Source organism: Oculina patagonica, chromosome 8 (assembly GCF_052425735.1).
Source record: "Oculina patagonica isolate OP01 chromosome 8, crgOcupat, whole genome shotgun sequence".
NCBI lineage: Eukaryota > Metazoa > Cnidaria > Anthozoa > Scleractinia > Oculinidae > Oculina > Oculina patagonica.
The window spans coordinates 5,846,356-5,858,061 of record NC_135765.1 but is presented as its reverse complement, the minus strand read 5'-3'; the positions used below and the strand labels follow the sequence as shown (position 1 = coordinate 5,858,061).

Below are 11,706 nucleotides of genomic sequence, written 5' to 3'. Positions count from 1 at the left end.
TCATAAACTTCTCTTTATGTACAGCTGTATCGAGAAAAGGTTACCTCCCGAAATGGCGAACGTACGCGACAGTACCGAAAGGTATTATGGGAAGTGTTAGATCACCGTTGCTTGTAGTTCATCAAAGAGGCGGTATCACCAAGATTTAGTGCAATCTGAAAATCCCATGAAGGTGTTGGTACAAATCGTAAATCCACTTATAGTGGCCTGGCCTTGCTAAAGCGTACTTTACAAGTCTTAAAAAAATTGTTCAAACGTGGTTTGGGTACAGACCAGTAGGGAAAAGCTAGGAAAGAAGTAGCCTGAATTTTAGACATCCCTCTGTGGTCGCCTACTCCCCAGGGATGTCTGAAATTCAGGCTAGGAAAGAAGCGGCATGTTTTCAAGTTTGACAGTTTTTCTTGCACGGAAATTTCTTAAAAACCATTGATTACGAAAAAAAAAAAAAAACATTCTCTATAACTATATATCTATTTACATCTTGAAAAATGTAATGATTTCATGCCTTTCTTTTGTTGTTCAAAGGTTATTTTGCATAGCAGTGACTGCATCCTCGTAATTTTAGAATATTTTACACGAAAACTTAGAAGCTTTTTCGTGACACTGTCTCTTCAACACACTATCCTTACAATGCAAAACTCTTCGCCATCGCACGTTTTCGCTGTACGGTAAGACATCGAAGGTTCAGGGGATTTATTACAATTTACTGATGATATCCTACACTACCTTTTGGCATTGTCGCGTAGGAACTGGGCAACCCTTCTCGGTGACACGAGGTGAATAGGCCAGATCCGAGTTACCCTTTGTCTCTGTTTGAAAACGAGTCTACGTGCGAAACCATTCAAACGAAAAAGAGTTTGATTTGCATGAAAATGGACCTGTAGGTGAAACTCATTTTCATATGAATGGTTTCGCACGTAGACTCGTTTTAAAATAGAGGCAAAGGGTAACTCGGAAATGACCTATTACAAGGCGTGAGCAAAACTCGTCCTCAGGGTCTCCCCGGAACGGGAAGAAGAGAAATACTGGAAACCAGGTTGGTCGTGAACGTGAAACTGAACGATAAAAATACCTTAAGCAAATAAAAAATATTTCATTCGCTAACATTAACGATGAAACTGGATACACTCTACCTACAAATATGCAAACAGTTCTCCCTACGAGAACCTTCACTGTAAAAAAATATATCTTACAAATTAAGGATGGAGCTTAGTCAGCTTACGACCACCCCGACTATATTAAAGCTGATTTCCAGTCCGTACTGCGCAGACTCGGGGTTTGTTTTCGTTTTTGTTTTGAATTCGTTGAAACGTTACACTTCGATGACGGCATACATGAAGTTTTTTAGTCCGCCATTACAGTTCGTTTCGTTCAAGATTTCCGATGGCTTGAACGTCGGTTTGAAATAGCGTCAGGTTCTTCTCTCGTTATTATTTGTTCTGCAGGATATCTGGCGTTAATAATGAAGAAAAAGGTAAGTTTGTTGCGGAATTTTTAGTTTTGCTTGTAAACATTCCTTCGTGTGAGGCTCACATAAACATTGCAGCCGGATTGCGCAGTACGGACTGGAATTCATCTTTAAACTAAAAAAAAACAGAGCTAAATCAGAGCCTTTGGGGACATCTAACGTAAGCACAGATTTTCAAAATGGCATTTTCCACCATTTTTTTTTAATTTATAAATTCTATTCACCGTAGTAAAAAAAAAGGAAAAACAACTCGAAAATATTGCGTATGTTTGCGAAGTTATCCCAAGTGTCTTAGGAAACGAATATTTGTTTCTGTAAAAAGAATTATTTTCAACATTCTAACCGTCTGGTTTTCGTTCTGACAAAAGGACTTAAATATGACATAAAAAGGTTTTGAAACGCTTTTACTATCTCTAACTATTTCCAATTTTTTTTTCTATTCTAACTAATTGGCTCTGATGAATTGGAATCGACTGAAAGTACCCTAGGGTGCATGACAGAAGTCTCTATCGCAGCCGTTATATTTGGACCGTCACGCAACGCTTAACTGAAATGTTGCGTTACTACCAAATAAGGCTGCGAGTAAGCGAGACGCCTGTGTATGTTAACTATTTACATGTTTATTCAATTATAATTAACTAGTAAATGTGACCGTCCGTCTTGTACCAAATTTACGTCCATTTTGTGGATGATGTTCCGCACCGCCAAGCGAATGTTGATTCGTGACAACAGTTAATGCAGAGCCCAGTAAAAGCTGAAAATCTGAACACTCATTACCCGGAAGCTGAAAGACTACTGTGGTGACGCACGCGCGCCCATCTCCAGTTGGCTCTTGACTGACAGGGGCTATGACAGGCCGCTCTCTTACGTCCCTGAGCCGAAGCTGGTGTGGCTCTCTGACCAGCGAGGAGTCACGCAACAGCACAGCCGCCATGTCACGCTTGACACGCCAGCAACTCGGCTGCGGCCTTTTCATCTGACAGAGGAACGAGTATGTGGCAAACGGTCGACTCCTCATGGTTTCCAGTTGATGTTCTCGAACTTCAATGACCCTTCTGCGAGTGTGGTACTGTTTGATTTTCCAGCCGAACACAACAACCGACACCACGAGAAAGAAAGCGGAGAAGAATACAGAGAAGAACACAAACAGATCGATCTGGGACTGGTCCTGCCTGAAATACACCAAGCCTTTAGCCCCAGACTTGTCCCGGCCAATAAACGCCAAGTAGAACCTGGTGTCTCGGAGATGGTGATCGGCGTGTGGGAATGTCAGTATAAGGCGGTTCCGAACATCTCGGACAATAAGAGCTCTGTGAGCTTCATTGTATGACACGAAGGTGTTCAGACGCTCATTCGACGTTGTCACTTCGTCCACATCGTCGACGCTGTTGTAGCTGATATCTTTCTCCGTGTCTCGTTTTCTTCTGCTGATGGAAAATGGCAACACACGTTGTCAATAGCTGCCAACTCAAGTGGCTTCACTAATTGTTATTAAGAAGGTTAACAGTAACCCAAGACTGCATATGGCTTCAAACACTCCCTTATTTGAACTATACGGGACGTGTCTAGGTAAAGGCAGTGGCCAATCTAGCGGCGGGGCGCGTGGAGACCATCTTCCCCCCCCCCACCTCTCCCCCATTTGAGCGAGAAAACTTCACTATGGGCCCCACTTTTTATGCAAGAAAAGGTCAACCTTCCCCTCCCTACCCCCAAAACTCCCCTTTTAAACACTTCTAGATCCACTGCTGACAGCGTTTGTTTGTCAGGGTCTTTAGATTCTTATCAGAGTAATTTGCCTTGAGGGAAGCACGGTGGGCTAATGTGCTGTGGACCCTGCATCGAGCGGTTCGGGTTCGTTTCCTAGTCGTGGTCATTATGTTCTGTTCTTGGGCAGGACACTACTCTCAATACCAGCGAATTAAATGCTGGGGGTATCCCTGAGGATGGACTGGCATCCCATCCATGAAGGCGTAAAAATACTTCTAGTCGCTTCTTTCAACAGAAAACAGAGAAAAGCTCCGGCCTGATGAGCTACTAGGCTTGAAGGGGGCTATTTTTTGGGGAGGGGGGGTTTTTTTAAAAAAAAAAAATAAAAAGATAATTTTTGAAAAAAAAAAAAAGAAAAAAAAAAAAAATTTAAATTTTTACCCGAAAAAAATACAAAACGATACGTTTTCTTTTGTTCCAAAGCACCTTTATTTTCTTGAGATCTGTTAATTTTTTGATATGTTAAAGTTTAAAAACAAGACAAAATTTAAAAAAAACCAGCCGGCGCGCTAACCATTAGGCCACCGCCCTCCCACGATGTAGATTAACTATCTCCAAAATCTTCATTGTCTTGAAAAGCTGTAAATCTTGGGCTGTCACCTCGAACAGCGTCCTATGATAAGGGTTTGAAACAGGCCTCAGCCTACTCCAACCAAATTTCCGTTAAGTTCCCAACCCTTCCCTCTCCCACGAAGTGATTCACTTATCTATCGCGTTAAAAATAAATATACCAGCACGTACCTTCGGGAACTGCTGGGAGATCTGATATTGACTTGATGTTCTTCACTGGTTTCGTTAAATATCACAGTAAACTCGTCGTTTTCATTGGCCGCATACACGTCAACTGCGCCCGCGAACATATCAATCGTCATGCGGATATCCACGTTGGTATACCTGGGATATATAGCGTAGAAGATAGCACGTCCATACGGTAGTGGTTTGTCTTGTTTCTTTTCAGTGTCCGCGGGTTCACTGCCGATTACAAACTCTTGCATGACACTGATTTTTCTGTAGCACTGTTGATTGTTGATTGGGTTTCCCATGAAGTTTTCTTTGCACTTGATGCACTACAAAATGTCACGGTTATGCTGTTAGCTTCAATAAATATATCGCTGTACTGGTCCGTCCGTCCCCGTCCGTCCGTCCGTCCGCCCGTCCGTCTGTCCGTCTGTCTGTCTGTCTGTCTATCTGTCTGTCTGTTTGTCTGCCGGTCGGTCGGACGGTCCGTCACGCTACGCTTTGTGACACAGAATCCCTTAATATATGGTAACGTAAAGAGTTATTGCATTCTGATTGGTCTACGAAGTGGTCTTTAGCGTGATAAAAATGACATTCAACGACTAAGTGAGATTATTTTCACTTTCATAAATACAATGAGTCCACGAAAATTTATCATCTGACTCGCGAATATAAAGACAATCTTCATGCCGTGGTCATTCCCTAATTTTGGTAACGTTTATGCCTTACTTGGTACTGATCTTTCGAGGAGAAATTTTAAGAAATTTATACCATAAAAACAACTTTTTCACGTACCTGATTTTTGTAGCAGTCCGATGAACTCGGGCAATCTTCCATCGTGTTGTTAAGGCATGAACAAATACCTTTCTCATCACATGAATCTGCGTGTCCGTTACACTGACATCTGAAGAAGAAAGCAATAGTAGTACAATTAAAGGAATGGTTAGAATATAAGTCAGTTATGCTAACTAACAATAATTTACACGGATATTCAAAGAATTATTTAGAATTTCACAAAAAAAAATGGGGTGGGGGGGGAGAAAAAAAAAAAAATTTGTTAATGGGACCGACCCCCGCCTTCCGACACGTGGGACGCTCTAACATGAGTATGAGAACTCAATGGTGAGAGGGTCATTTGTGGGTGACACAACGACTGCATCGCGCAAATCACATTATGTCAATGAATATTTTTCACAAAAGCATGGTTTTGCTTTCTTTGCTATTAATTCTATGTTCTCTTTTTGTTGTTTTTATGAATAGAGTGGTTTTCACTTGAGTGTCGAAAGTAATTCGCATTTGCTTTGGTTTTGTACTACTCCTCTCAAAGATTGCTTTAAAAATTAGTGCCACTTCCTCATTCCATTAGAAGTAAAACCAAAACCAATCGTGACTTGCTCGCACACGTTTTCCCACGTTTCCCGCCGGCTACATGCATTTGCTTCAGGTTTTGATTGGCTCACTGGATTTCCCACGTCCTTTGTGATTGGCCAGAGTGTCGAAAATGATCACTTTGGTTCTAGTTTAACAAGACTAAATCAAAACCCACTCTAGTATGCTTCAAAATTTTTCGTCGGTACAAAGTAACCGTGCTATCTAAAGCCCGCGCTGACATGGCAAAACACCCACAGTTTTTCACCTCAATGAGTCACAGGATACTTCTATCACTTGCCACAGGTCAACCACTCTTTGGTCAGACACTTATGACATAAAACGTTTAGGAAAGAACTTTCAGGATATGTTAGAGAGTCTCATTCCTTTTGAAATAAAAAACAAATCTCACAAACCTAGTGCACGAGTCTTGAAGATTAAAGAAGCCTGAAACACAGGAGCCACACTTGAGGCCTTTGCTGTTGTTTTTACACAAACACTCCTCTTCGCGTTCAATTTTGTACGGACCATGCTTCAGCCAGCGTTTCACCTGTATGAGAGAAACTTCGGTTAGAGACAAGCTATTTCTAGACATTTTACAGTGTTGTGTATGCTTTGGGTAAGTATAAACGGAAAGTGGTTACTTCAGAAAGTTAAATAACTTTTTAATTTTCATTTAGTTTTATTAGTGGCACTCCTGTGAATTAACGGTCACATGGTACAATATCCGCCAAACTGAGAGCAAGCAACACGCGAGGAAAAAGGAGAGGCTGTACGCAGGCTAGGGCTCAACTATATTATTTCATTTCGTTTTAATTAAATTCTTTCTTTATTTCCTCTTTGTGCAACTTCCTTTGCGGGATCAACCATCTCATGTGATTTCCAAGGAAGATTGGCATAACGTAAAGAAGGGTGCTGTAGTGTAGTTTATGTAGTGTAATGTAAGTAATTTTATGCAATTAGTGAAAGGAAGAATTTTTTTCTCTCTTTTACTGTCAATGCTGAAATGTAAGTTTATCAGGTTTATCTCCTTTTGTAAGGGTTATGTCATTAAGGACGCGTTCGTTTGGGAATAAGAATATATTCCGGAATATATATTCAAGTATTTCAGAATAGAAAGAGCAGCCAAACAAACGCTAACTCGCATTAAAATAACCTGTTAAAAATATATATTAATCTTGATATCACTTTTCATGCTAGAAGAAAATAATCTCGACCAAGATCTCACTCAATCTGTTGTTAAGATCCACGTACCTCGTCATATTCAAAAGAGAAGTTCCTATCGCGGCCATACTTCAGCTGAGTGGAGTTCATACACACATTCGCTCTGTGATTGCACGTGTCAGAACAAGACACACATGTACCGTTGTTTCGGGCATCTCCAACGTACAAAGCTTTACAAAACTCACAGCTCTGACCCTAAATAAACCAAACAAACGTATTTAGCTTATACTCCTGTGCCAGTTATATAATTGTAGAGAAAACCCGTCTCCAAGGCGCGTTACTTGATTGTCACACAACGACTCTCGTCCAGATAAGCGTCGCGTGATTAAAGAAAAATGCTTTGGCGAGTATCAAAAACCAGTGCGTGACAATAACCCACTATAATATCGTTATCTCCTCAGCAGCTGTAATATGGGTCGTCACACAATACCTATCGTGCGGAAAAGCGTAACGCGACGTTGACGTGACGCAAACAACTGCGAACGAAGAACATGATGATAACCCACCACAGAGTTGTATCACTATCGTGACACACATCCAGGTCGTCACTCAACGCGCCTCTCCTGGAGGGAAGCGTTGCGTTACGCACATCACCGCGAAAAAAGAGTATACCCGGTAAGCTATTTAATTTTTGAGGGAGGGGGGGGGGGGGGGGGGGTGGCCAATTTCTTCTGAGTAAGAACTTTTTTTCCAGCATTGGTATTTCCAAGAATTTTTTTTCCCCAAAATAACCCTCTGCAAGATTTTTTTTGCACCATCCATGTTTAGCAGGTGGCGCTTGCTAACATCTTTTATTCCCGCACTTACTTGTGCACGACTTTTTCGTAATTGCCCAACCCCGCCCCCTCAAGAATTAAATGGTCCGTCCCTCAGATAGCGGCGTGTAGCAGGTTATTTGGTTTGTTACACAACGCCACCCTTGAAGAAAAACAAAACCATATCATTCATTTAAGCGTTGTGTGACGTTAGTAACCGCGAAAGGAGAGTATAAGAAGCCAGTGCGTGACAGCAACTTACCACAGTGTTATTTTGACAGTCGTGACACACATCCAAGTGAGTCTCGTTAGCACACTGTCCGTGCTCATTACACAGACATTTCACTGAGCAGTTAGCAGCTGTCCAACCAAAGTTGCAGTCACAGACTTCAGGAAGGACACAGCTTCCCTGAAGGCAGCCTTTAGAGCACACTGGAAGACAGGTTCTGAAAGCAAACGAAGTAGAGTAGCAGTTGAGTATATGATAGGATTCACCTAATACTATATAATGACCCCCTTTTTATTAAAATCATTTTATGCACTTGTTTCATAATTTTAACGCACCAAAGGGAGCAAGACATTCGCACAGTCATGGTTGCCAGACATCAGTTTTCAAAATTCCCTGACTTTTCCCTGATAAAAGTCAAATTTCCCTGACTAAAAATGCAAAGGGTCAGATACAAATGCAGCCTCCAGCCTCTATTTTCAAAGAAAAAACATCGCTGAGATCTAATTAACCTGAAATGTTTTTTTTCCGCCTTCAATGGTATTACATCAGCGGTGATAAATTTCAATTTTCCTTGACTTTTCTTCAATATGTCAAATTTCCCTGACTCGAAATAAAATTCCCTGAACTTGAAAAATTTTATTTTCCCTGACCATTTCCTGACCTGTGGCAACCCTGCCAGTATAGCAGGCGAAAAACAAAATAATAAAAGTTTGATCATTTTGGGTACAGAAGACACATCAAGAATAAGAACCATGTCGATTATTATAATGTACAGCATGTGTTGCTGTGGCACGCGATGTTACAACGAAGGTAAGTTAAATGTCTAAATGCGTCGACGTTGCTTATCAACGGGTAAATTTCAAATGTTAAATTTTGCCTCCTCCGCTGGTAATCAATGTCCCTGGTTACCCTGTGATTCGCACTTACCCTGGGTGTCCTGTGTCACTGTAGCCTGGTCTACAAACACACTTGAATGAATGTGGCAGGTCCACACACACTTGTGTAGTCAGGTTACAGTTGTGCCGTCCATTTAGGCACTCGTTCTCAAGGGGGCACAGAGTGGAGGCCCAGACGCGAGCCACGTGGTTGGACGTGTTCCTTCCATCACACGTCTCGTGCAAAGGACCTTTAAGCGGAGAACAACGTAATCAGGCTAAGTTAACAGATACATCCAAGCTGAATGCTGGCTGACAGATTTCAATAATTTCCTCACTATTAATGAATTTGTTTATAGAACTGTACAAAATTTATTGTTACGGGCAATCAGAGCGCGGTTGAACGGGCGAAATAAACCCATGCATAAGAAATGAAAAAGAAGAGAATACACTGCAGTCTTTTCTTTCTCGCTGACTTTTCTCTTTGGTGCGTTTACTCTGTAAGGGCCTGTTTACATGGAAGGCGGGTGCCCCGGCTAACCGAGTTACCCGGCAAACCGAGCTACCCTGGGCGAGCCAACTTTTCATACGTTTCTTTAGAAAACGCATCGAAGCGTTTACATGCAAGACGGGAAACCCGCCTTGCCGGGGCACTCGGTCTGCTTGCCCGGGGCACCCTTCTAGGCGGGATAGCTTTTTGCCATGTAAACGGTTATGCCCGGGCTATCCCGGCTTGCCGGGATAAGTCTTCGCGCGTGTTCTTAAATTAAATTTGAGGTTAATGGCATAAAATGTATAAATTCTGGACCCAAACAGTGCTATTTGACCAAAATTAGATCAAATTAGTTTTATCTGTAGGCTAGAAAATTTTTCTTTGAGCAACAGCTAATAAATTCGAAATTCTCGTAGGAATGATTATCCTAACTCACGAAACAACAAATTTAATTTCAATTTGGCGACCAAAGACTGTTGAATTTCGATTGAATTCCCCCATAAATGGACGTACTAAAGTTCTAAGAGCTTGCACATCAAAGTAAAATAGGTTGGAAGACGGCTAGCCGTGATTATTTAGTAAAAAAGTCATATTTTTCTTTAATCATTTGAAGCTACATGGTTTTCCCACGCTTCAATGACGCTGTCTCAACTCGGGTAGAAGGGCTGTGAATTCTGCATGTAAAGGCGGGCTATGTTTCATCCCTTCTAGCCGAGTAACTCGGTTAGCCGGGGCACCCTCCTTCCATTTAAACAGGCCCTAAGTCTTTCCGACTACAGTGTGTTTATTTCATTCCCATTCCCCTTTCTCCGGTAAAAGACCATCTAAAATAAGACTGTTGTAAAACTCATATTAATAGGGAGCTTAAGCAATAACGACGCCAACGCCGAGGATAACGGCTAGTGAAAAATGATTTTATATTTTACTCGAAAATCTCGCGATTATCCAGATGTATTCGGCGTATCTATTGGCTTAGGAACCAGCTCTAGCTGAATATGACGAGAGAGTGTTCAAGCACAGATAGAAATACGAAAATTTAGCCGTCGCCGTTCACGTTCTCCGAAAAACGCAGAACTTGGTCATTTCACGTTGTTTTGCAGAGAACGGCCAAGAAATGTACTAGGATTGAAAACGAACGTTCAGAGCTATCATTCTGCTCATTAAACCTTTTGTTTGGTAAAGTTTTCGTTCACGTTGCCGTCGTGGTTTGCTTAAGCTCCGTAACAAAAATTCAATCACTGACCGTGTAGTCCTCCCTCGTAGCAATGTCCCTCGCCACTTATCGCATGCTTGCTGCACCAGCCACAGTTATAACTGGTCATACAGGTTGAACAGCGATCGTTATTAAGACAGCTGTCCATACAACCGCCATCCGACCCACGAATGACTCGTCCACACCGCCCCGCCAGACAGATGAGTGGCAGGTAGGATGGAGAGAAACACTGACCAAGAGTTTCACTCCACACACACTCCTTCCACGCACCGTCAGCACCTGAGGAAACAACGAGAACAAAAAAAATATTTAATTAGCCACTAACTAGATTACATTAGAGCGGTTTTCACTTGAGTGTCGAAAGTAAATTGCGTTTGCTTTGGTTTCCATTACTACGCTAAGTGATTGGCTTAAAACTCTCGCGCCACTTTCTCAGCCAATCAGAACTAAAACCAAAACCAATCGCGACTCGCTCGCGCACGTTTTCCCGCGCTTCGTGCCAGCTACATGTATTTGCTTCGAGTTTTGATTGGTTCACTGGATTGTCTGTGTCCTTTGTGATTGGTCAGAGAAATTACTTTAGTTTTGGTTTTACGACACTCAATTGAAAACTGCTCTAAGGCAATGGAATTAAATAGGCCTAATCACGGTTTTCGACGCCATCTTGACGAGTAGGTAAAGCGGGTAGAAATTACAGTGTTTATATGGGAATCCGACGGCAAATATATTTTACCAAAATTGAATTCTGGACAACTTATGAATTGTAATGTTAAGATACTAGGCAAAAGTTTTTATTTGCCAAGTTTGAAGAATGCAGCTGGGCTAAAAAGCGTTCAGTTACGTTTTTAATTTCTCATACATTTGTCTGTTTTTTTTTTCCCGCATGATTGACGCTGTTCGCGGGAAAAATTTTAGACAAATGTATGGGAAATTAAAAACGTAACTGAACGCTTTTTAGCCCAGCTAAAAAGTAGTATCTTAACTTTACAATTCATAAGTTGTCCAGAATTCAATTTTTGTAAAAGAAATTTGCCGTCGGATTCCCATACAAACACTGTAATTCCTACCCGCTTTGCCTACTCGTCAAGATGGCGTCGAAAACCGTGATAAGGCCTATTCACCAGTTCAGTCGGGGGAACAAGTGCCAGTTGATGGCGACATCACTTCTCCGAGAAGTGACTGAGCCCGCAGTTTTCCTCCCAGAAGTTGCTACGCAACATGACGTATTTGTACGCGCGATTGCTTTCGGAGTACTCGTGAGCACTCGCGCTTGGTTTTGATTGGATGAAATAATTCGGAAATTCGTCGAGTACTTCAACGAAGATTTGCCAAACCTGGGACTAATATTTCCCGGACTGAGTAAACCTTTGAGCTTTATTCAACAAGGATGCCCTTCCGGAACTTTTCATTAACCATTACAATAACTCTTAACACTGTAAAAAGAATTACATTTTAAAACTTTACCATTATCATTTGAATTAGCCTGCGTAGCAGGCGTCTGTGTAGTTTTTAGCGCGTTTAAAAGAGTGCGTTTCTCCCATATGCGCGCTAGAAACTATACGGCGCCTGCTACGCA

At 41.8% G+C, this 11,706-nt stretch overlaps 1 protein-coding gene across 2 annotated transcripts in view; it reads right to left on the bottom strand.

Moving 5' to 3' along the window:
• Window positions 1-1,073: 1,073 nt before the first annotated feature.
• The window catches only part of LOC144663359 (multiple epidermal growth factor-like domains protein 8), a 44,959-nt gene continuing 34,326 nt past the window's right edge, over window positions 1,074-11,706 (bottom strand). Inside the window, exons 27-35 of one of the 2 annotated variants that reach the window (XM_078524267.1) lie at window positions 10,161-10,409; window positions 8,477-8,675; window positions 7,583-7,766; window positions 6,596-6,760; window positions 5,758-5,891; window positions 4,769-4,877; window positions 3,977-4,302; window positions 1,585-2,895; window positions 1,074-1,244 (exon numbers count right to left, since the gene is read on the bottom strand). In XM_078524267.1, coding sequence (XP_078380393.1) covers window positions 2,103-2,895; window positions 3,977-4,302; window positions 4,769-4,877; window positions 5,758-5,891; window positions 6,596-6,760; window positions 7,583-7,766; window positions 8,477-8,675; window positions 10,161-10,409 — 2,159 coding nt within the window. In that variant the 3' untranslated portion in view covers window positions 1,074-1,244; window positions 1,585-2,102. The remainder of the gene's footprint in view (window positions 1,245-1,584; window positions 2,896-3,976; window positions 4,303-4,768; window positions 4,878-5,757; window positions 5,892-6,595; window positions 6,761-7,582; window positions 7,767-8,476; window positions 8,676-10,160; window positions 10,410-11,706) is intronic. The other variant, XM_078524268.1, reaches the window with a different exon arrangement.